This window comes from Eschscholzia californica, unplaced genomic scaffold (assembly GCF_041429995.1).
Source record: "Eschscholzia californica isolate CP2 unplaced genomic scaffold, dmEscCali1.0.p SCAF_6, whole genome shotgun sequence".
In the NCBI taxonomy this organism is placed as follows: domain Eukaryota; kingdom Viridiplantae; phylum Streptophyta; class Magnoliopsida; order Ranunculales; family Papaveraceae; genus Eschscholzia; species Eschscholzia californica.
The window spans coordinates 4,374,693-4,399,640 of NW_028238483.1; the positions used below are offsets into that span (position 1 = coordinate 4,374,693).

At 36.3% G+C, this 24,948-nt stretch overlaps 1 protein-coding gene and 1 long non-coding RNA gene across 3 annotated transcripts; one reads left to right on the forward strand and one right to left on the reverse strand.

Annotated features, from left to right (window-relative positions):
• Positions 1 to 425: 425 nt before the first annotated feature.
• On the reverse strand, positions 426 to 2,027 carry LOC147530912 (uncharacterized). 2 transcript variants are annotated; one of them, XR_015228077.1, is made up of 3 exons: positions 1,890 to 2,027; positions 1,291 to 1,354; positions 426 to 1,082 (listed from the first exon to the last, which is right to left on the reverse strand). It is a non-coding gene; the product is annotated as an uncharacterized LOC147530912 (long non-coding RNA). The 2 variants fall into 2 exon arrangements; XR_015228076.1 differs by lacking the exon at positions 1,890 to 2,027 and adding an exon at positions 1,503 to 1,602.
• Positions 2,028 to 13,074: 11,047 nt separating this feature from the next.
• LOC147530913 (bet1-like protein At4g14600) lies at positions 13,075 to 20,577 on the forward strand. The gene is made up of 3 exons (XM_086649691.1): positions 13,075 to 13,092; positions 14,050 to 14,106; positions 20,416 to 20,577. The coding sequence occupies exons 1-3, from the start codon at positions 13,075 to 13,077 to the stop codon at positions 20,575 to 20,577; spliced, it is 237 nt and encodes a 78-aa protein (XP_086505817.1).
• The last annotated feature ends 4,371 nt before the right edge of the window (positions 20,578 to 24,948 follow it).

Sequence of the window (24,948 nt, forward strand, 5' to 3'; positions counted from 1 at the left end):
TTTCTTCTCCAACGAACAAAAAGTTATTTTTAAGTCTTCTTGTCTTTAGGTTTCCTAAGTTTACCACATAAAAAAAATTCATTCAATATCTTGTTATTCTTTGTAGCCTTACTAGATATTACCCGTGCCAGAGGCACGGAAAATTTCTTTGAACAGTTTAAATGTTATAAAGTGGTGGATTTGTTATTATTGACCATCTGGTAAAACAATAGGTTTTCTGTTATTACGCACTTGATAACCTCTTTCAATAGAGAAACCAAATCAAATACCTCGATAAACATTAAAATAGAAGTCCATTTATCCCAAAAGTAATAGTGGTTGAGTCCGTAATAATTAACAAACTTAATCAATTTGAAAGTAGAAACTACTATATATATAGAAGTGTCTGTCAAAATATTCAAAGAATGAGAAACATTTTCGTACCATTTATTAAATTAGTTAAAGTAAAAAATTCAGAACAATACACTAATCACCATTACCCCATAAAAGCATCAGATTGAGTTTATTTCAATCCACTCAAACGTAGAAGTTAGTCTGAATTGCTATGTTCATGAGCGGCTAAATCTTGGATCTTCTAAGAGATTTGAAATCCATGAACTTAGTATTCCGAGCTCAAAACTCCCACTAAGAAGTTAACATCCTCCACGGTTCAGAATGTCCTCGGGATCATTTGTACCACAGATTTTGCCATTAAGGTTCCAACAATTGTGTTGTAAAATGTAGGATTTATTATCGGCTTTCCATCACTAACTAAGCCTGTAATATATACTTCAACATTATGTTATCCTACAACTCTGAATCCACCAATGCCACAAGATATTTTGATAAATTGAATTAGTTCATGAGATGGCAGTCCCTCATAATCAATAAAGATAAAACAGATTAGAACATTAGTGACAAATTGGGATAAACATGTTCCCAAAGAATGTTCCAGTCAAGCATGTCATTTCTTAGGAATAAGAAAGAGGATGATGATGTTGAACATAAAAGACTATTACCTTAGTCACATAGGCACTCTTGTTCCCAAATGCACCAAAAAGAGTACGAGACATTAGTTCTTCTGGGGAGAGCCAACCCACAAGCTGAAAATAAAGACCTATGTCAGCATCACCAATTCTAGAATTATATAGTATAGCGACACAAGAATATTGGTTCTTATTGTCTCTTATAAAAGAGTATGGCAGAACATTGTTTCGATGGAATATTGATTCTTATTGTCTCTTATAAGAGTTTTTCCATCTCCATTGATTAATAAATTAACAATAACCTGAAAATGTATATAAGAAAAACCTGGAGACTTGGCAGCGGGAGCAGCTCAATACCGGTTTTACTAACAAATGTACTTTGACGCGCCCTGAAAATGTTTAATTAACATAAATTTAAACATCTGAATGAATTATACCAAGACAATACGATCATTATACATTTCTTTACTCCACTGGAGATTTGGTGACAAAAAAAACTCGCAAAAAAGAAGAACACTGAACAATAAGAATACATACATGAAGATGTAATATGTAGCAGTTTTCCGAGCACAACATAAACAAAATCTTCCATGGAGTTTTAGTACAAGTATGATAACTTGATGATTTTTCTAGCAAACCAAAACATTGAAAATGAAGTAGGATATGAAAGGCCCCAAAGAATCATATAACCCATTTCCTGCAACAAGTTCAATTGATTGACCCAATCCAATTTTTTAAAACAAAACTGTGTTCATTACAAACTAAAAGTCTGAAACCCCTTTTACCAACCAATTTCAACCACAAAAAAAAGTTGATGCACAAATGAGTATGATTATAAAAGTTATAAAACAACAAATTAAGAATTTTAGAAACTTGATTTTATGATAATTTGATTAAATTTTGAGAGAAATTAGAAGATGGTACCTTGTTTACCAAATTGCTACTGTCTTAAATAGGGAGAGAAAATAACAGAAATGAAAAGAAGAATATGGTTCGTTAGGCAAAGAAGAACATGGAACATCATGACCAAATTTTCTCCCAATAGAGAGAGAAAAGACTGTTGATGTACTACTGCATCGACAAACGTCCTCTTGTATTCAGAAGAATTCCTTTTTATGGAGAAGATAAAAAGCTAAAGTGCAATTCAGGACTTAAAATCGTCGGTGAGGAAAGGAAGGGGCGCAAAACCGCTCACAGAGGAAGACGAAGAGTTTGAAGGAATAAAGACCATAGATTTCATTGACGGTTCCTAATTAATTTAGAGTAGATTATACGGACAAGGTGTCATTTTCCAATCTAGTTGGCAATTTTCTTTCTTTTTTGTCCTAGTCAGCTTGTCCTAGTCACAACTTTTGTGTTTTGTTATATAGATTGGAGATCGAGAAATCCCATAAAATCAATTTGTGAATTGTGATTTTATTTAATAAATTAGAAAAATATTGGCAGAGTGGGAAATTTTTTTCCAACATCTTTATAGTACATGTAGAATTTTGGACAAAACCTTAACATTATTTTGGTATTTCTAACAATTTGCAGTTTGATCCCACAATGAATTAACTAGATTTTTTCACCCAGTTCACAATATTTCTATTTCCGCCGGGGCTTCAATCAAAACACTTGTGTTAAGTTTTATCGACAAGTCAGTTTGTTGCAAACACATAATAAATAACATAAAAGTATCAAAATGCTAAAAACATAATAGCATGTTACAAAGATATTACAAAACTCTAACAAAAGATTTCGAATGTTGATTCATAGTACTAGGTTATCTAGCAATTACATGTACACCATTCCCTATTTACTCTTGTTTTCTCTTTTTTATTTCGCGATTCTATCACACGCCTCTTTGTTGGTAATGCTTATGACACATTCACAAGTGTCTGGTGCACGATCCTTCGCAACACTCGAAGATTCACCATTTTCATTCCTCGTGATTATAAACTTTAATCTCGCCGTTTATCATTATCTACAAAATGCTAGCAAAACACAAAAATAGTATTCTAAATCTGCTATATTCAATAACTAAAAACTAAATAAAGTAGTTTCAAGTTGAGGGTCAACCAAAATAACATAGAATCGGAGGTTGCGTTGTGACGAATTATTAAGTTTTATGAGAACCTCCAAAATGCTAAACGAATAACAGATAATTTAGGGATGAATTTTAACCAAATCTACAGTTTTACCAGAATGTGTAAAATGCTAAATAAAAAAAGTAGGGAATTAAATATGATAAAGAATTTATATGAAAACCTAATGTTAAATTTCAAGTTTGTGGTTTTAACCAAAACTTACAAACAATCATCAAAACTATAATATAAAAAAAAACTATGTACGTAACAAACCACCATAACCTAGAGATCTAAACAGGAAATAATCGTAACGAAAACAATGTCATAACCGATTCCTTTCCAGTTAGGTTTAAAAAAAATCGATTTTGAAAACTTAGATTAGATAGATAGATAGAGAGAGAAGATTATGTCCAAAAGAAATAAGGGAGAATAGATAGAGGGAAAGATAGATAAAGACAATCGAGAGCTTCTCTTCGCGAGAGAAACTTTTAAATAAAGAATTGATTTCAAGAAACTGAAAACGCAATTTATCTCTTCTAATTTGAGATTTTGTTCACGTGATGATAGTTAGGAAGTTATAGATAATTAGAGGACAAACATGTTACCTACTCGTAGGGGATAAATTTTCTACCAATAACCCCCCGAACACAACTTACAACTTTCTTCTCAAAATCTCAGAAGGGGTTGAGTTGAATCTCATTCTAAGAATTCTTGCGGTTCCAGAGAATCCATCTACAGGAGAACCAGAAACGGAGAGCTTTCCCTCCTTTTCAGTCTGACTCTTCGGTCTTAAGAATGTTGGATTTAAGAATGAGTGATTGGCCTTCTCCGACCCTTATTGCCCAAGCTGAGAGTGAACAACGACTAATGGATTTCGCATATTGAACAAGATTCTATGGTCGTATGTGACCCTTGGATGTCGAATGTGTACTTGAGGTGATCTCGTAATTCTTACGGGGTGAAGACGATGGGGTCGGTCTATTGATTTTCCTTCCTTTTGTCGCATTTCTCTAAAAGGGTTGAAGAGAGATGGTGCATCAAGTTGTTCGCAAGGGCCAACTTAATCTTCTTCCTCAGGATCCCACAGGAGGGAACACTAGGAGAGCCGTCGACTCCAACTATTGTCCATGTACGAAGCAATTTATTTTGTGGTTCTAAACTCATTGACCCAACACTTTTAGACCCTAAACCCATCCCTAGTAAATTATATTGTGTATGTTTTTGGTAGTGGTTCATCTATAAATGTAAGGGTGAATTTCTTTTTATCTCCAAATTTTTTTACCAACTCCCGTTTTGATCTATATAATGAAGGAGTTGAAGGAGATGTCCTTCGACCAAGATGGCATTGCGAGCAATATGTCGGCTAGGACAATTGATGAAGAAGATCATCAAGTCCGATTGATTTAGGGGTCGTAGCGTTTAGCTAGAAACCAACTACGATCGTCGAATTACGAAGTAATTCGCGGCTAACTTCGATCGGATCCTACATCGGGTTACACATAAGAATGGGTATTTAATCGGATGATATGACTAGTGCGAGTGTGATATAACATTGGGAATGTCCCATAAACATATCTCACAGGCCTAAATAGAATTTGGGCAAAAGATAGCAAAAAGGCCCGAAATAAGGGTTTTGGGCCTAGGCCGATTCGAGCACTTTTAGGGCTCGGATTGGGCTGATTTTTGGAGGGACGTTTCCTTATGTTATGAACATTAAATCTGCAAATTTTGGCTGGGTTTGGACGTCATCTCCTTAGGGAATTGAGAAAATATCAACTAGTTGCTATTTTCGACTATTTCCCTAAATCTTATTCTAAAGGGTGTTTTAGGAAACCTAAAAGGAGGTGGATTCTTACTAGGGTTCTATATAAACACTCTTAGGGCAGAGAATAAGGTGTGGAATTTCTCTCTAAGCTTTCTTACACTACCACATCAAGTAGAGAGGAGAAAGTGAGCTAATTCCCAAGCTATCTTCTAGTCAAGCAAGAAGAAGGTCTTCTTATTATCAAACCACCATTGGAGTGCTAGCGAGCTTTCAAGGAGGGAGATTAAATACACTATTCGGTGTCCCAAGTAGAGGAGCTACGTTTGAAGCTCTTGGTCTTCTTTAATCTATACAACTAGTTCGAGGGAAATAGCGATTAAGGTAATCTACTATCTTCTTATTGGTTAATTACTAGTTTTGCATGATGATCTTGGGGATACTAGTGTTAGACATTAGATGTCGTTATCCGCTATAAACACTAGTATATGGGTATAATTCCCTTCAGTGGTATCAGAGCCTCTAGCAATTAACTAGTTTTTGCTAAGAATCGAACTAATTGATATTTGATATGCTTGATAGTTTGATAGATTGAGTTTATAAAGTATTTTAAAAGTGTTATTAAAGTACTTCAAACTCATAATTTGATTACAATGAATATGATTCAACTAGTTTTTCAAATTAAAATCAAAATTGATGATTGAAAGTATTTCAATATATTGAATTTCATTGATTTTGAATTGGTTTTCAAAATTGTTCTTGAAAAAGTTTTAAAAACCTAGAATTTTGATCCAAAATTGATTGATTAAAAGAGTTGTTTTTGAGTTTTAGGAAACTCCCAAAAACAAAAATTTGAAATTTAGAAGTGTTCTAAAAGAAGTGTTTTGAGTTTTAGGAAACTCCCAAAACAATATTTGGAAAATTTTAAAAGTTTCTAAAAGTTTAGAAAAATTTTAGAAGTGTTCTAAAAGATTTCAAAATTTAGAAAGAGTTTTAAAATTGGAAGTTAGCAAATAAGATTTGCACAACAAAAAAAAGAAAAAAAATTTTGGAAACTAGGGTTTTGGAAACCCTAGTGTCCGGCCAGGAAGCTTCCTGGCCGGACAGAAGCTGCTGGTCGCGTCCAGGAGACGCGTCCAGCAACTCCGACCAGAATGCTACTGGACGCGTCTTAGAGACGCATCCAGAGCAGCTGGGACGCGTCATGGAGACGCGTCCAGGTCGAGTCAAGGACTCGACCAGCAGCTGTGATGGAAGCATCTGGACGCGTCTTGGAGACGCGTCAAGAGCAGCTAGGACGCGACCAGAAGCTGCACTGGTAGCTTCCTGGACGCGTCCAGGGCTCTCGACCAGACGCGTCTGGGAGGTTCTGGGTGTCTCGGACTAGTCCGAGACACCTAATGCTGGTCCGGTCCAGCACCAGACACGTCTAGGACGCGTCTGGTACATGGACTAGCGTCCTGGCTCCGGCCAGGACGAGACCAGGCCGTGATAGGCCTCGGCCAGGACATGCTGGCCCTATGGGCCGTGCTATGTCCGGACCTTGTCCGAGCCCTTTTGTGGGCTTGGGCCGGGACTTGTCCCGGGCTTTTTCGAGGCTTTTCGGACCACGAAAAGGGACCATCATTCGAGTGGGAGTTTTTGCCAAAATTTCTTCCGATTCCAACCAAATAATTCCAAAATCAATCCGGGCCATCCAGAAAGCCAATACGGATTTCTCTTTAAATTGATTTATGAAATCATTAAGAATCGAACCAATATTTTTTCCGAAATTGACCCGGGCTTTCAGAACCCGAAACGGAGTTTTTCTTAAAGATGATTTTAGAAATCATAAAAGATAAAACCGAAACGCACCATTAGTTGAATTCTTCGAATTTAGACTTAAGGTCCGTAATGTGACATGTGATGTCAACAAAAGTATCTCCCAAGATAATCATGCATATATAATTCTTAGCCTTGATATATTATATGAATGCATGTGATGTGAATGCGGGAAACTAGTATGGCCATAGATTTATTTCTATATTCTTGTTTTAAGCACGGATAGGTGCATGCTTTGTAATTAATTTTAATTTCAAGTTTATACGATCTGCGAATCGTTAGAGTCTTGTAATTAGAGTTTAGGATCTATGAGTCCATTGAAGAAATTCGAGGATGAAATCCAAAGGCGAGTGGGAGAAATCAATGGAGGTTCAAAGATGGCGATCTAAGACGAACCAAAAGGCAAAACAAGAAGAAAACCAAAGGAGATTAGATCTTCTAGGTTAGGGGCCATACTAGGATCCATGTCTGCTTGATTTACTTTCTCGCGCCCATTTACTTACTTATTTACGCTTTATGTCGTGGATGTTAGTTAGGCTAAATAGTTCACTATAACAAACGCCAGACTAGCGTAAAAGTCCCCAAAACGTAATCTTGAGTAATCGCCTATCCAGATTAAGACACTCGTTGCGCCCTTGTTCGAGGAAGGTGGGTCGGCCTTCGCAGAGTACCTCCTCTACCTTGGGACAATGCGGGTAGGTCTATAGAAGAGGCCTACACGTCTAAATGGTTCTACTCAACGAGATCAGCAAGAGAGTCTTGGATACTCGAGGCAAAAGGATAGATTAGTCATTCATTAATGAAATCTATCAACCAAGAGTCATAAGGTATGATCAGTGAAGTAGTTCACTCACCCGGAACGACGGAGTCAAAGGGTAGGGCCTTCGTCCGCTTTACTCCGAAGAACTGAGATCTTGGAATCACTTATTCAATCGGGGACGATTTTTATTGAATAATGTGGGAAAACTAAGTTTTTCAAAAACGATAACGAGTTTTAAAACTTTGCCATTTCTTTATGTAGTTTTTAAAGATGACACTAGGAAACGATTTCAACTTTAAACCACACCTAAGGGAGGTGTTGATCCACTTCCTAGAATGGAAGAATGAATCCGATAATAGTTCTCAGATTCAAAAGGAAGGTCACTAGAATACCCAATCCCAATGTTGACTCATACAAGAGAAGGTCAAAAGCCTTTTGCAAGCAATCATATAACATTCTCTTTGAAAGAGCAATGGATGCTAGCACGACCATTAAGACAAACTGAGGAAGAAATTCCAACAGAAGTCATAAATGGGGAGGTACGAGACCTCCAAGGCAATCTGAAAGTCATCCTAAGGGAAGACAACAGAATACATCTATCACCTAATTTCAATATCGATTGAACAAAGATAGATAAGACCTTAAATGAGTCACTCAGGTTGTTATGAACAAACTGAGCAGAACATATGGGAATATCCAATCTAAAAAAGGTTCTTGAGATTTGGTACAAAGAATCTAAGAAAGAGCTCTTGAGATTCAAAAGGGCAAAGGGTCAGTCAAGTGAGATAAACATTTGATCAAAGAAAAGCAGTTGCCGAGTACATGATCAAGAGTATTCCTCATTACTGTCAATGTTTCCAAATAATGGCTAGACCATTTAAAAGGAAACTACCCTTAGCATCTGGAGGACAAAAGGAATGAAATTATGAATTCCGGTTCCATATCCTTGTTAACAAAGTTAAACAAGTATCGTAAAATTCCTTCATCAGGTAATTTTTAGGCCGGATGATCGGCTCGGTAAAGCTCGAGGGAATCGCGTACTTGACTAAAAGAAGTAAAGATCCAAGAGGGAGCATAAGCAGTGATGCTAAGGATGCTGAAAGGGATCGAAGTCTTCTCTTAGACATTGATCTAGCTTAGAACTTAATAATAATTATTTTGTTCTTCTAGAAACATCTGATGTTTTAAACCAGTGGTATATTAACTAAAGGTTAACATTGATAATGGCTGATATCAAGAGATTCACACTCATCAACTTCAGCATTGTCGATTAGGTCTTGAGGACTAATTGACAAAGTCACCCTATCAAAAGGGCATAAGACTGGTAACTTATTAGGACTCATACGGTATTATGCAGACCTATAAGATTACGTGCAGAAGTTAACGAGAGATACTTCAATATGTACTCCGACAAACTTCATGAAGTATGGAAACGTACAAATCATAAAGTATGAGTCGGAATGTTTAAAAGGTTCAAACAAAGTACAAACTGAAGTAAAGAATCACTTTGACAAGATAGTGAAAACTTGAGTCAAACACTTGATAACCATCAAAGGAGTTGAGAAACAGTTTCCCAACTCTGCTCCATGGAACACATCCGACGGATGGTGGATTCAGTGGGAGTAATCGAACACTGCTATGCATGATTCGATCAATGATGGGTTTAAGCCAGTCTTCCGAATACCTTGGGATATATTCTAGACACGATTGTTTAACACTTAACCTACTCCGTCTAAGGCTAAAACTTGTAACAGCGTTACAAAACTTAGTTAATATCTGACGCAATTTCTTTTTAAAAGAAATTTGGGCTTCTTCCACAACCAATCAAGAGAACAAAGTGTTTGTTGCTCATGATAGTATTCTTCTAGTAATTAGCACACCTAGTAGTCTGGGAGAAAAGTACTAATTATTACAAGAATAAGTGGGAGAAAAGTACAAGTCGATTTAATTCGATCATGAGAAAATCATGGAGGGTCATGAAGAACAATCATGAAACTTATACAAGACGATTAAATTCGACCAAGAACAACAAACTGCGGCTCCTCGGAAAAGGAAAGGTTAAAGATATGATCTTGTAAACCCACCGCACAAAAGCGAATGTCATTCGCAGGAGAACTCTCAAAGCGAGTGAAAGTGTCTCTAAAGGAATATCTCAAAGTAGTTGAGAAAATTCCAAATTGTTGTTCAAAAGCCCTGAAAGGTCAAAATAAAATCTTAAAGACTCAGAAAATAAAGGTTATTTCTGAAGAGATAAAAGACCTGCGCAGAAACGGAAACTGACTCTAGATTTTGACTAGAAGCCAAAATCATCGTGGAATCCATATCTCGTCAAGACATGAAGCTTGATAATTTAAGTCAACAGAAGACCTAAATTGGTTTTCCAAAATAGAAAACTAAGAAGGATGGAAACATTCATGTTTCCCGAAACTAGACAAGAAGAATAAGATTCTTCCAATCAAGTTATGTCCATAGGCATGCTTCAGAAATCTATCGACGGATTAAAAGCACGCAAGAGTTAGAATCTTCGATTCAAAAAGGCAATCAAAGAAGTTTGATTCCTGAGGAATGAAGAAAATCTTGAATCACGAGTTTCAAGAAGGTAAGTGGGAGAAACAAACCTTCAGGGTCCGTATGCTGAGTACATACAAAAGATTGAGTACGACATAAGATGTTGTGTAACAGTGAACACACTGACTCAATAAAAGGACCACACACAAGGATGAAATACCATTTTGGGCATCTGAAGATCTATAAGCATAGATCAAAAGGATGATAGGATTGGAGAGACTCAGTACGCTGAGATGCTTGAAATCCGAAACAGAAAATCTAAGACTCGGAAAGTCTAAAAGAATTTCGACCCAAAACTCATGACTAAGAGCGTTGCTAAATCGGAGTTTGAAAAGACACCGATGTAGCAAACAAGCATGAGAGAGAGATTTATGTTCGAATACATCAAGTCAATCATATTGGATATGATTAGCATTTGAATATCCAAATTCAGATTTGAAAACCGAAACACTACTTAAAAACATCCTAGAAGGCTAAAGGATGAAGTAATACAAAAGTTGAACATGTCATCGTAGCAAACTTCCAAACATGGAAGGAAAGTAGGCTAAAAGTGTTTTAAGTCGGGAACTGTTGCAAATACTACATAAAGAATTAAAAGCCTTAACTCTAGTAAAAGTTACTAGGAATTATCAAGGTTGAAGATAACGGTCTTCAAATTAATTGATAATTAGCAAAGTTTAAACGGATTACATCCGTAGTCAAACTAAACTGTCACCTAAGACAAAGTATGAGAGTCATACACGAGTCTAAGGCATGAGGTATAATTTTAAACCTCGACAAGTAAAACTGAGTGGGTAAAAAGAGTTTTACAGAAGAGGCTCAGATTTACAACTCTCGTTATCAGAAATAATAGAGTTATTTCACCAGTCGTCTAAATTTGGTTTAGTGTTTAAACGACAGTCCATTGATGATAAAACATTCCGAATAGGTTTGTCAGATACGTGATCTGATGAATGAAACCTTATTAAGTGAACTTGGAATATTTATTATCAAATCCCTGGTCCAGGTCATTGCATGGACAACAATGACTCACGTAGACTAGGACGGGAGTCGATGGGATAGCGCAGTTTCATGGGCTATAGGAATAGTACATTCTATTCGACTACGTGGGTGTGTAAAAGTTTTATACACTGGATAACCCTCAAATGAGAAGTACATCACTCGTGATGAACGTCAATACTTCTCATAAAGACAATTGGAGAGATTCCTCAAAACATGAGTGCTCTACTCATCTTATGAAAGGAATGTCCGACTTTGGTTCCGTCAAACGCCGCGCCGTAAAAGGAGGTTATAAAGATGGATACTGGGAAGGACAGGATAGACATGAAGTTAAGTGGGAGCGCAAGAATGGATTGTGTCAACCTAATCACATTAGGTACAAAGTGTCTCAAGGCCACTTGATGAGTAGCAACTGAAAATGCGTGGCCACGCTCAAATGGATTAGGAGTTAATCGTTTGTATTTTACAGTTGTACTCGGATATCAAGAAAGTCTGAATGACGTGACGTATCAGATGGGATACTAAATTAACACGGGAATCGAGGCATTACACTTGTTGTAAGTCCAAGTGGGAGTCTGAAGGAGTTGAAGGAGATGTCCTTCGACCAAGATGGCAATGCGAGCAATATGTCGGCTAGGACAATTGATGAAGAAGATCATCAAGTCCGATTGATTTAGGGGTCGTAGCGTTTAGCTAGAAACCAACTACGATCGTCGAATTATGAAGTAATTCGCGGCTAACTTCGATCGGATCCTACATCGGGTTACACATAAGAATGGGTATTTAATCAGATGATATGACTAGTGCGAGTGTGATATAACATTGGGAATGTCCCATAAACATATCTCACAGGCCTAAATAGAATTTGGGCAAAAGATAGCAAAAAGGCCCGAAATAAGGGTTTTGGGCCTAGGCCGATTCGGGCACTTTTAGGGCTCGGATTGGGCTGATTTTTGGAGGGACGTTTCCTTATGTTATGAACATTAAATATGCCAATTTTGGCTGGGTTTGGACGTCATCTCCTTAGGTAATTGAGAAAATATCAACTAGTTGCTATTTTCGACTATTTCCCTAAATCTTATTCTGAAGGGTGTTTTAGGAAACCTAAAAGGAGGTGGATTCTTACTAGGGTTCTATATAAACACTCTTAGGTCAGAGAATAAGGTGTGGAATTTCTCTCTAAGCTTTCTTACTCTACCACATCAAGTAGAGAGGAGAAAGTGAGCTAATTCCCAAGCTATCTTCTAGTCAAGCAAGAAGAAGGTCTTCTTATTATCAAACCACCATTGGAGTGCTAGCGAGCTTTCAAGGAGGGAGATTAAATACACTATTCGGTGTCCCAAGTAGAGGAGCTACGTTTGAAGCTCTTGGTCTTCTTTAATCTATACAACTAGTTCGAGGGAACTAGCGATTAAGGTAATCTACTATCTTCTTATTGGTTAATTACTAGTTTTACATGATGATCTTGGGGATACTAGTGTTAGACATTAGATGTCGTTATCCGCTATAAATACTAGTATATGGGTATAATTCCCTTCATATAAATGTCTGACATTTGTTTTTGACTTTTGTCTCTCAGGGCAAAAAGAATGCCAACTCTTTCCAGAAATACTGTTAGGGGTCAAAAAGGAATTGATCGGGAAAATTTAAAAATAATTAAATCCACCTCATTTCATAACTTCTCTCTTCCACTTCGTCTCTCCCTTTCTCTGATTATCGGAACTCTCTCTAATCATCGAAACTCTCTCTAATCCTCGGTACTCTCTCTTGTCATCGAACTTCTCTCTCTTTCTCTCTAAAAGCTTGAGATTTTATGTTAGATAGCCATGGTTTGCAGGCCGTGTCTGAAACTTAACTTCGGATGTGAAGATAGTAGAACTTGATAACCTGACTTTTTTGTTTGCCTAGCAACATGGAATGTTAACATTAGAATGAAAAGATTTGTTTATTGTTTATTGACTTGTTTACGAAACTAGATTAGTACTTAAAACAGGTGAGTGGGAATGTATATCTGAATGAAGATAATCCTCATTATGTGGTTTAGGTGCTCAGTATAACCAACCCGACTCAGTTTCTATGAGATTGGAAGATTGATAAATAGGATACATTTAGGTGATATTATTCTAAAAAATGAGAGTGAATTCTCTGGTATAAGGCAAATGCGTTTAGATTATTAAGAGGGTGAAATTCTTTCTCTTTGTATGGGAGTTTCATTAACATGTTTTAGAGATCTCGTTTGGAAAAAGTTTGTGGTTTCTTCCTATGTAATTCGGTAGAAAACAATATATAAACATTATTTTTTTACGAGTGTGTGAATTAGACTAGTAAAAAAACAAATGTTAATTAATTTTAAAAAAGAAAGTCAAACCTACTTACCTGGGATTTGGGAAAGTGGGGTTCCGTGTTGGTGCTGGGTGTTGGGCAAATCCCCTTGAGGGTTTATGACGGCCCATTTACTAAACATTAAAGGTGCCTTTATAAAAAAATTAGTAAACAAAGTATACAAACTAGGTGGCCCAAAGCGACAGGGCCGGCCCTGTTATGAGTTACATTGCATTTGCCTACACTTTCAGTGTATTTTAGTCCCTTGTCGCAATGATCGTTGTACAAACACATTTTAGTGATCCCTTTTTTTTTACATAGATAGACAAGAGTCATTACAAGGCATCGATACATCATGAAGAGATTATACAAAGATACATAAAGATTCATGGATTGAATAAGCACTATGACAGCTTGATTTTTAAGACATCTAGAGTCCTTAAAGGCTATATATCAACCCTTAAAGGCCATACATCAAGATTTTCACTTCCATGGAATCGAACTTGGGACCTCCGGGTTGCGGAGTGGGTGTCCAACCACTCGATTATGGTGTGTGATGTCATGATGAAAAGTTAATTGATTTATTTGAGTTGCGGTAGAGAAACCCCTTCAAAGTGACGTGATTTATGGCGTGTGATGTCATTATTGTGAATTGATTTATTAAGACTTGAACGAATTCGATTTGTTGCATTATATTCCGCCACGAACTTATTTATTTTAACACGGCTCTCTTGTAGTTCGAAGTTGAAATGTGTTCTTATTTCAAATATTACACACTTGTAGGTAGCTCAAGAGATAAATTCAGAGGCTAAATTTCAGAATGACTTCGTCACTCAGCTTGTAAGTTTATAATTTCGTGTCCTTTTGATGACGAGGAAGCTAGATTATCATTTTGTCAGAATTGGGTTATGTTACCATCATCTATACATGATTCTCTAACATCTGCATGAAATGATTAAGGGTCAGTGGTACCCAAGGTTGTTAAATCACATTATTTGGTATTTGCTAGGTTACCTTAGCACCAAAAATTATTGTTTCTGAACCAAACCGAAAAGCTGAAACATGTCTAGACTAAATGATAAGTTTAGTTGGAGTTCGACTCAAAAGCCTACACCTGGATAAAACAAAAAGTGTATAAGGGTAGGCCAGCATCGTAGTTTTTGCTTCTGTAGTTCTATTGCTAAAGGAGACTGTAAGAAACTCTCTAACTCGATTTTATTTTCAATAGTTCTTTTTGGTTTACAAATATCCTTATATAGGAGAAGTGATAAGAGAGTTGTAGTTAGTTATAACAGAAAAACCTAAAAACAGAAATAACAGAAAATAACAAGTCTAACTAACTTTGTTTCTTGATTTCACACAGGTGCCTTTAAACACAATGGAAGTCAGTCTAATCCTGTTGACTTGGTCTTGGAGCTTGGTCTCGGTCCAACTATTGACTTGACTGGGAAGACTAGAAGAAGGGTTTTGGTTGACCATATAAAAACCCTTTTCTAAACCTGTTTGCCCTAATCTCATCCCTTCTCTTCTTCAGCCGAAACCCTAGCTTCCACAGCCCCCCTCAAACCGATGGTGATGAGAGATGAAACACCATCAGTTTGTCTCGAAACTTCTTAAACAAGTCTTCTGGTAACCCTTTGGTGAATATATCCGCGATTTGTTCTGTAGTGGAGATATGATTCACCATAACCGAACCATTCGAAACCAGATCTCTTACATAATGGAAGTCCACTTCAATATGCTTGGTCCTCGCATGAAAAATAGGGTTCGAGGCAAGATATTTGGCAGAGATATTATCACAGAAGAGATGAAAGGGACGAGTTAGTGGTAATCGGAGCTCTTCCATGAGGTAAGACAACCAAACTAACTCTGTAGCAGTATTTGAAAGTGATTTATATTCTGCTTCTGTTGATGACTTGGCTACTGTTGCTTGTTTCTTCGAACTCCATGAGATTAGATTTGAACCAAGAAATATACAATAGCCCCCTGTTGATTTCCTTGAGTCAGGGCAACAAGCCCAATCTGAGTCGGAGTAGGCAGTAAACCTAGTTAACTCACCTGTAGAGAGGGTTATTCCTGACCCCATTGAGCCCTTGAGATACCTTAGAATCTTTTTGACAACAACTAAGTGTACTGTTGTTGGTTTATGCATGAATTGGGCTGCATTATTAACTGCAAAAGATATATCTGGTCTAGTGAGTGTTAGGTACTGTAATGCCCCAACTAGACTCCTATACTCAGTGGGATTTGGGAGTTCTTCTCCTTCTGTGATTGAAACCCTTTTACCACTAGATACTGGTAATTTAGATGGTTTAGAATCCAAAAGCTTTGCTTTTTGTATTACCTGCAATGTGTACTTGTTCTGTGTAAGAAATAGTTGCCTCTGATCTGTGATGACTTCAATGCCTAAGAAATATGATAAAGGACCCAAGTCTTTCATCTTAAAGCTACTGCTTAAGTCCTTGATAAGAGATGATATTTGAGACATTGAATTCCCTGTGAGAATTATATCATCCACATATAAAAGAAGAATCATGGTTGATGATGGATGATGAAAGACAAACATTGAGTGATCTGATTTGCTCTTTTGAAAACCATATGACAATAGAAATGTTGTAAATTTGTTGAACCAGGACCTAGGTGCCTGTTTAAGACCATATAGAGCTTTGTGTAAATGACAAACAAGGTTGTCTGTTCCTGGTTTGATAAACCCTGGTGGATGAATCATATACACATCTTCTTCTAAAACCCCATGTAAAAAAGCATTTGATACATCAAGTTGTTTGATATGCCATGCTTTTGAAATTGCTATAGTGAGTACCAATCTTATAGTGTTTGCCTTCACAACTGGACTGAAAGTCTCATCATAATCAACACCCTCTTGTTGATGAAATCCTTTTGCTACAAGTCTTGCTTTATACCTTTCAATTATACCATCACTCTTTTGTTTCAACTTAAAGACCCACTTGCACCTAAGTACATTCATGTTGCTGTGATATGGTACTAAAGACCATGTTTGATTGTCAAGTAAAGCTTGGTACTCCTCATTCATGGCCTGAACCCAGGCAGTATGCTTAGCTGCCTCCTTATAAGATGTTGGCTCAGTCGGTAGTTGTAATATGGATAAATAAGCAACATCTAATGTGTGAGGTGATGAATAATGAGCTACAAAATCATTGGGTAGATCTTTCCTTTTGATAATCCCATTTTTACCTCTTGTTGTGATTGTTCTAGATGGTGGAGGATGAGATGTTCCTAGCGATGTAGCTGGTGTACTAGTGGAAACATTAGCAATGCCCTCATCACTAGCCAAAAGCCTTGATACTGAATTAGCTGGTGTACTAGTATTTATACTAGGTGTCCCTAATTCAGTTGGACTGTCTAGAACATGATTAATAGAAGGTAGGGGTAATGAGATATGTGGCTGTGTTTTCTGATCACCACTAGACTGTCTATCAATGAGGTTGACATAGGGAAAGTTGTCTTCCTCAAATGTGACATGTCTAGAGATATAAAGCCTTTTTGTTAAGGGATCATAACATCTATATCCCTTATGTTCATTACTATAGCCCAAGAAAACACATTGTACACTCTTGGGGCTGAGTTTATCTTTTCTGAGTTCTCCAAGGTGTGGGTAACAAGCACAGCCAAAAACTTTGAGGATTGAATAATCAGGAGAATGATGAAATAGTGTGTCATATGGAGTGTTGCCTTGTAAAGTTTTGGTGGGTATTCTATTGATTATATAGACTGCAGTACTAAAAGCATCAAACCATAGATGTTTTGGTAAAGAACAGTGAAAAGATAGTGTATTACCAAGTTCTGTAATGTGCCTATGCTTCCTTTCAGCTTTTCCATTCTGTTGAGGGGTATATGGGCAGGAACATCTGAAAAGAATACCACTTTTGTCTAAGAATTCCCTAAATTCTCCCTTTTTGAGTTCTGGTGCACCATCTGACTGAAAATAGACAATCTTTTCCTTGAGAAGATTTTCATTTGTTGCTTTGAAATGACTGAAACACTTCATACTGTCAGACCTTAGTTTCATTGCATATATCCAGCTATACCTGCTGAAATCATCTAGAAACAGTATATAATATCTTGCACCATTAGGAGTGGTGACAGGGGCTGGTCCCCAAATGTCATAATGAATCAAATATAGAGGAGTATTGGTAGTAGAAGAAGAAGATTCAAAAGGTAGACACTTGCTTTTACCTAATTCACAAAACTTACAAAAAGTCTTGTCCATCTTAGTACTTAGAATAATTTTATGTTCCTCATGAAGTTGCTTGATAACTGCACTATTAGAATGTCCCAATCTTGCATGCCAAATATCATAGTTTGAAGATGTCTGAGATAGATAAGCAACCTTATGTCTATGATTTAACATAGCATTATGTACCTCTATAGGATACAAATTGTTTTTGACAGGCCCTTCTGCTAGGATTTGTTTTGAATGAATATCCTTTATATTATAACCCCATGGTAGAAACTCTACTGAGCATGAATTATCTTTTGTGAATTTTGAAATTGATAGTAAGTTCCTTTTAAGATTAGGTACACATAGAACTTTACTTAACTCAAAATTATGGGTTGAAGTTGAAAGTGTTGATGTACCTGTGTTAGAAATGGGTAAAAACTTGCCACTGCCTACCATAACAGCATCAGAACCATTATATGGTTGAATTAGTGTAAGATTGTCTTCACTATGAGTCATATGGCTACTGGCTCCTGTATCAACCAGCCAAGAACTATCCTTTTTTGATATAGAAGTAGAGTCTGTAGTGACAAAACACTGTTCCTGTTCTGGGTTGCAATCATAATAAACTTCATCCTCTAATTCTGTAATCACTACAGCAGTATGACACTCATGAAATTCATCATATTCATCACTGTTTTCATATGGTAATAGTACAGCATTATTGCATTCTAGCGTGCCTTCTTCCATATAAGAATATGATTTCATGTTTGTGGTATCTTCTTCATGATGAACTTCTTCAATATCATCTTGAGGACATTGAGATTCAGTATGATAAGTTGGGTAACTTCTATTTGGTTTGTATCTAAAATAACAAACACTAGGAGTATGTCCCCATCTTTTACACAAACCACATGGGACTGAAGAGAAATCAAAGTCCTCAGCCTTTTGGCCTTTTAGTTGATTATTTACTGAAGATTGACCCTTTGTAGGAGACCCATCTCTCTTTGCATAAGCTTGATTTTTATAATAAGATGGTGAGGGTTTATTAGATTGTCTTTGATGTGGCTTTGGATACTGTCTCCTAACATAATATGCCTCCTGATCAGTTTCTCTTTGTAATAACCACTGTTCATGTTGGATTAATCTTGATTTTAGATGGGCTAAAGTCAATTGCTCATTGTTTGCTCTTATAGCAATGACAAATTGATCATAGTCAGAGTTTAAGCCATGAATAGCTAGTCTGACAAGCTCAGATTCACTGATTTTATCATTTACTGAAGTTAAAGAATCAGCAATTAGCTTTAATTCTCTGAGATATTCAGCAATAGATGCACTTCCTTTCTTGATTGTTTGTAATTTTCTTCTAAGTTGGTCTTTTTTTTATTCTAGACCTTCATTGTTGGTAAGATCAAGGTATTCCCATATTTCCTTTGTTGTTTTTAGCCCATATGTATCATAGTAAACAGACTTTGAGAGAGTACTCTTAAGGTATGACCTAACAAAACTCTCTTTTGATCTCCATACTTGGAAATCAGAGTTTACTTGTTCTATACCATTGACATATCTAAGTTGAGGTGGTTCTTCTATAGTACCATTAACAAACCCTAATAGATCATAGGTTCCAAGCATAGTTTCAACTTGGTCTTTCCACATTAGATAATTGCTATCATCTAGTTTCTCTGTTATAAAGTTAGTAACAGAAGAGATTGGTGGAAGGTTACCTTGATTTGAGGCTGCCATGATTAGAAAATTGAATAGATGATTAAAGAACCAGGAGATGCTGGAGAGAAGTCTGAAAAAACAGTAAGTGATTCTTTATCACTTATCACTTTTGATCTTGAAACTTGATATTGATCTTTGTTATCTAACTTTGATCCTTGTTATCTTTAGTAATGACCCATTTTATCTGAATTTTGATCATGTCTTGTTTTGATTTTGCGAGATTTGGAATGATTGTTCTTGAGTTGAAGAGAAAGAAAACCCTAGCTAAGGATCACAACCTAACTGATACCATGTAAGAAACTCTCTAACTCGATTTTATTTTCAATAGTTCTTTTTAGTTTACAAATATCCTTATATAGGAGAAGTGATAAGAGAGTTGTAGTTAGTTATAACAGAAAAACCTAAAAACAGAAATAACAGAAAATAACAAGTCTATCTAACTTTGTTTCTTGATTTCACACAGGTGCCTTTAGACACAATGGAAGTCAGTCTAATCCTGTTGACTTGGTCTTGGAGCTTGGTCTCGGTCCAACTATTGACTTGACTGGGAAGACTAGAAGAAGGGTTTTGGTTGACCATATAAAAACCCTTTTCTAAACCTGTTTGCCCTAATCTCATCCCTTCTCTTCTTCAGCCGAAACCCTAGCTTCCACAGAGACCTTGAATATGTCCCAATCTGGCCCAGAGGGTTGCGCCTTGGTAAACTCAGTTCACGCTTGAAGATTGAGAGTTGAAGTTGTAGTTCGTGTGCACTTGACACAGAGAACAAGTTCTGTGATGTTAAATGGAAGTTTCATGTGCGAAGTACCACATCGGTAAGGTAGACCTTCCAGACCTGAGATATAACATGATACCTTGGCCAGCTTTGTCACCTAGATTGGTCATGTGGAGAAGCCAGGGGTGCTCTAGGACAGACCCATGCCAAGGAAAAGGCTTTTTACCATGTTGAACAAGGCTAGTAGGCCTGGGTCGTGCCTAAGTCAACGACAATACGGTTGGTAAGCAGACAGGCCTTACATCATACCCCCTTCCCTGTAGAAGGTTCCAGAAGCCGAAGGTTTATTTCAACTAGAAAACCTTGTTAGAAAAGTAGAGGAGTTACAATTTCACAAACATTGAATATGTACATTCATGCTTCAGTTTACTAGCTTAGTTAGTGTATACATTCTATTATTGGTCTGGAAATGAAGGGAAAATTCCTCTTGATTTTCTTTGTTTTGGAACAGCAAATGACACTTATTAAAGCTCAGGCAGGGGTGAAAAGCAATATGAGGAGATTGAACAAAAGCATTATCCAAAAAGGATCGAACCACGTTTTCCATGTAATCTTGTTTGCTCTTTTTTGTTTCTTTGTTGTCTATTTCTGGTCCAAATTTTCAAGAAGATGAAACTCTATAAATGCATTGTGAAGGTTTATGTTAGTTGGTAGATTAGAAGACATAAACTGAAATAAGTAACACAATAGTTTACGTGGTTCGGTCGGAGGATCACGACCTACATCCACGGAGAAAGCCAGAACGGCTACATACTTTATTATCCACAATTGTGGAGATTCGTTACAATGATTGATTAGTAACCGAATGCTTAAACTCCTAGAACCCATCTTTTATTTATAGGGTTTAGGGTTTCCTAGTTTCTCCTAACTAAACTAGGTTACTATATAATCTCTACTCAATATTACTATACAAGAGATATCCTAAATATATCTTCGATATCTTTCATATCTTCTATATCTTGGACTCATCTTGGTCGTCGGATCTCTTGATGTCGATCCTCCTCGTCTTCATATATCTTGGACGGTTGATCTTGGTCCATATATCCTAACACTCCCCCTCAAGTTGGACTGCGGAACATGTGGAGCATCCAACTTGAAGATAGAACTTGGAAAAGATGAACGTTGCTCGTATACAATTAGATTTTGCTTGCATACGATCAGATTTTGGTTGCATACGATCGGATTCAAAGTTTGAACTTGAAACTTGGAACTTGAAGACTTGGCAACTTGGTAATATGAATAGGCTTGAAGACTTGAAATTCTTCAATTGAAGGAATCTTGGCACATCCTTTGGAAACATCGTTGGAAACATGTTTGGAGATGTTTGGAAATTGCAAAAGTGTGAACGGGGATATAAATCACAACCAAATAGAGAACTCAAGCTACATTGAGAGAGAGAAAAAAACGAAATTCGATAATCTCGATCTTGATATTGATAATCACAAGATCGCTTGAAAAAAAAATCGACAAAGCGATTTGATGAATGACTAAATCATAACAATTTAAGACTTTGAAAAAAAATAGAGTTTGTCGAAAAACGGTGGAATTGCCGAAGAATAGAGCAGATATTCCTATTTTGATAAGTCGGACATCAAGAGAGATGGAGATGATGTTCCTGAAACCCTTACCACTTCTGATATAAAATCAAAGAGAATTTGCAGAATCTGAGTATAACGGTATGAGGAACCCTAACATAGCTTGTAAAGGTTGATCTGACTTTATTGGTCTTGTTAGATTTAGTGATAAAGGAAGACGAAAAGACGAAATTTGAGTAGAAAAGCCAGATTCCAAAGCCAACAGGAAAAATAACAATGATATGGAAGGAGGTATACAGACTTTTGGATGAGATGCCGAAGTTATTGCATTAATATAGAATGCTGAAATTACTCATGGCTTGTAAAAGTGAGACCACGGAGAAAAATATCAACCGATATAGACGATGATATACGAACAAGGGAAATATGAATATCACAACGAAAACAAACGTTGGAAATAGCGGAAAATAACTTGGAGAAAAATAAAGAATTCTCTTGTAAGATGTGGAAGGCTGATGCAACTTTTAATAGAAATAGTAGAAAATTTCTATGGGATTGAAAAGTAGAATTACTATGTTTTCGTATCCAAAGAGAACTGTACAAAACAGTATGATAGTGCCAATTAGGAAGAGCTAACATCCGAACCTACTTTTAAGTTCTGAAAATTCAGTAAGACAAAGTGAATTGGGGCCTTGAATAGGAAAGCTTGCATGAAGTCGGCCAGAATAGAAAAGTGAAATCCCAAAATTGCATGAAGCTGGCTTTATTAAGAAAGACTGAGAAAGCACAGGAGAATTTGGAATAATTAATGGACATGAAAACCCAGCCAATGATGGAAGCTAAAAAAACGATGAGACATGATTAATGAAGGAAGTGTGTCAAAGGTCTTTGATCAATCGAATGATGGAACGTAAGGGATGAAGTTGATGAAGCAGACGCCCTAATTCTTGGATTTGGAAGAGGAAGACGATTGAAATAAGAGATACAACTTGATTCAATCGGATAACACCATAAAGGGAAGAAGATGATTTCAGATTAGGAGTGTGGAGAAGAAATGTTTTGGAAGCCAGTACTGCTTCCAAAACAAATTTGACGAAGTGGTTGATTGATAATGGAATCACAACGATGAGGAAAAAACTAACGAAAAAGTGTGGAAGCATACGAGGGTCTATTAACCTGCTCAGATACCATGTGAAGGTTTATGTTAGTTGGTAGATTAGAAGACATAAACTGAAATAAGTAACACAATAGTTTACGTGGTTCAGTCGGAGGATCGCGACCTACATCCACAGAGAAAGCCAGAACGGCTACATACTTTATTATCCACAATTGTGGAGATTCGTTACAATGATTGATTAGTAACCGAATGCTTAAACTCCTAGAACCCATCTTTTATTTATAGGGTTTAGGGTTTCCTAGTTTCTCCTAACTAAACTAGGAAACTATATAATCTCTACTCAATATTACTATACAAGAGATATCCTAAATATATCTTCGATATCTTTCATATCTTCTATATCTTGGACTATCTTGGTCGTCGGATCTCTTGATGTCGATCCTCCTCGTCTTCATATATCTTGGACGGTTGATCTTGGTCCATATATCCTAACATGCATTTTAGAATCTCAAAGCACATCCAATTGACATAGGTACAATGACATTATATCTTGTAAGTCTTGCAACGAATATATTACAGTTTGCGAGTGTTGAATCCTTCAAATTTTTTTTGGAGTGATACATACCGTGTTTAAGATGAACGAAAGTGTTTATATGTGAGAAATTTATAACGTTTTAGCTATATTCTCCGTGTACTGCTACTACCATTTGATTTGTACTTGGGAGTAAGGTTTTGGATAAATGATAAGGCCATAAGTATATGTCTATATATTCTATGTACTTTTTTAGGACTCATGGATCAATTCCATTGACTTTCGGTATTATGGTGGAGATCAGTAGATCTGCTTTGCTTAGATAAATGCTGAAGGTGAAGGCAAAGAAAGAATAGAATTTATGTAATCCACTTGAACAACAAAAAACTCTGTTAGGGAAAATTAGACATTCCTGTTGTGAAACCAGTAGTTCTGATGTAAAATGGTGTCTGATCAAATTATGAAGTAGCAAGCCGATAAATCCATAACATCTTAATTAAAGAAAACGGGGGATGAGTTTTAAGGTCTAAAATCATTGGGTCAATGGGTTTAGAGTCGATTCGAAAAATAATATTAAATAGGAAATTAGTCTACTTGCAGTAAACTACATGTCTGGCCCCTCTCTTACTTCTTCGTAACCTATCATGAAGTTATAAAAAAATTATGATAATTAGAAAAAAGAAGTTATTTTTCAGTTTCTTAAAATTTATTGACAAATTAAGATGGTCGCCGGAATTTTTGCCGGCCGGAGAAGATGGTGAGGTGGCAGGTGAGTGATGACGTGGGTAGATTGGCGATGACATGGAGGTGAGAGAAGTATGTTTGGTATTTCTAAAAGAAATTCTGTTTTGACCCCTAATTTTTTTCTAAACAACTTAAGTTTTTTGGGAATCAACCCATTTTTTAAGGGGGTCAAATTTGAATTTTCAAAATCTCTTTTATAAACAAGGGTAATAATGGAAACCAAAAGATTAACCATAAAAGTTGACTGACGGTGTTAAGAAAAGGAAGCCATATTTGAACTCACGAAAAAAAAAGGGTCATAAAAGAAGCTGGTTACAAAGTAGGGGGCAAATAAGAATTAACTCTTTCTAATTTGTTACATAAAAAAACACAAAGGCATGATGAGTCAATTCTTTATAGCTCAAACCAATGAGAGCATATCGGAAGGTTTGAACCCCACCTTGAAACTCTTAATCTACATGGGTGAAGATAAGACCCCCAAGCATCTGGCTTAAATGTTTTCTGTCTTCACTGAAATCGATTCAATGATTAGATTGCTGCCCACGAAAGTGTATAACAATTATGTGCAATAAAAATCAACAAAATGCTAGAAAAATGTCCAATATTTTGTTCAAATATTGTAATTGGTTCAAAAAATATGCTATGTAAGAATCAATAATACTAGAAAAATAGTTCAGTTATATTAATCTAATCGAATTAACCCAAAAACATGTTATACTTATGTTATTAGAATCAATAAAATGCTAAAAAAAATATTGAAAGTGTCAAAAATATGTATATCAAGTTGCATGTTTTTTTTTCAAATGAAAATAAGATAGTAGAGATAAAAAATCCATCTTTTTTTTTTAATCAAGTCAGAAAACGTGTTACACTTAAGTATGTTGTTAGATATAAAAAAAATGTTATAAAATATTTCCATATTTCCGCAACGTATATATAATTTCATGTTGATTTTCAAGAGAAAATGGGTGTAGAGAGACACTTTGAAATAATATTTCTGCAAGATTTCTTTTCTAGTAAAACAAATGAACCAATTATTTAACAAGAAGAATAACA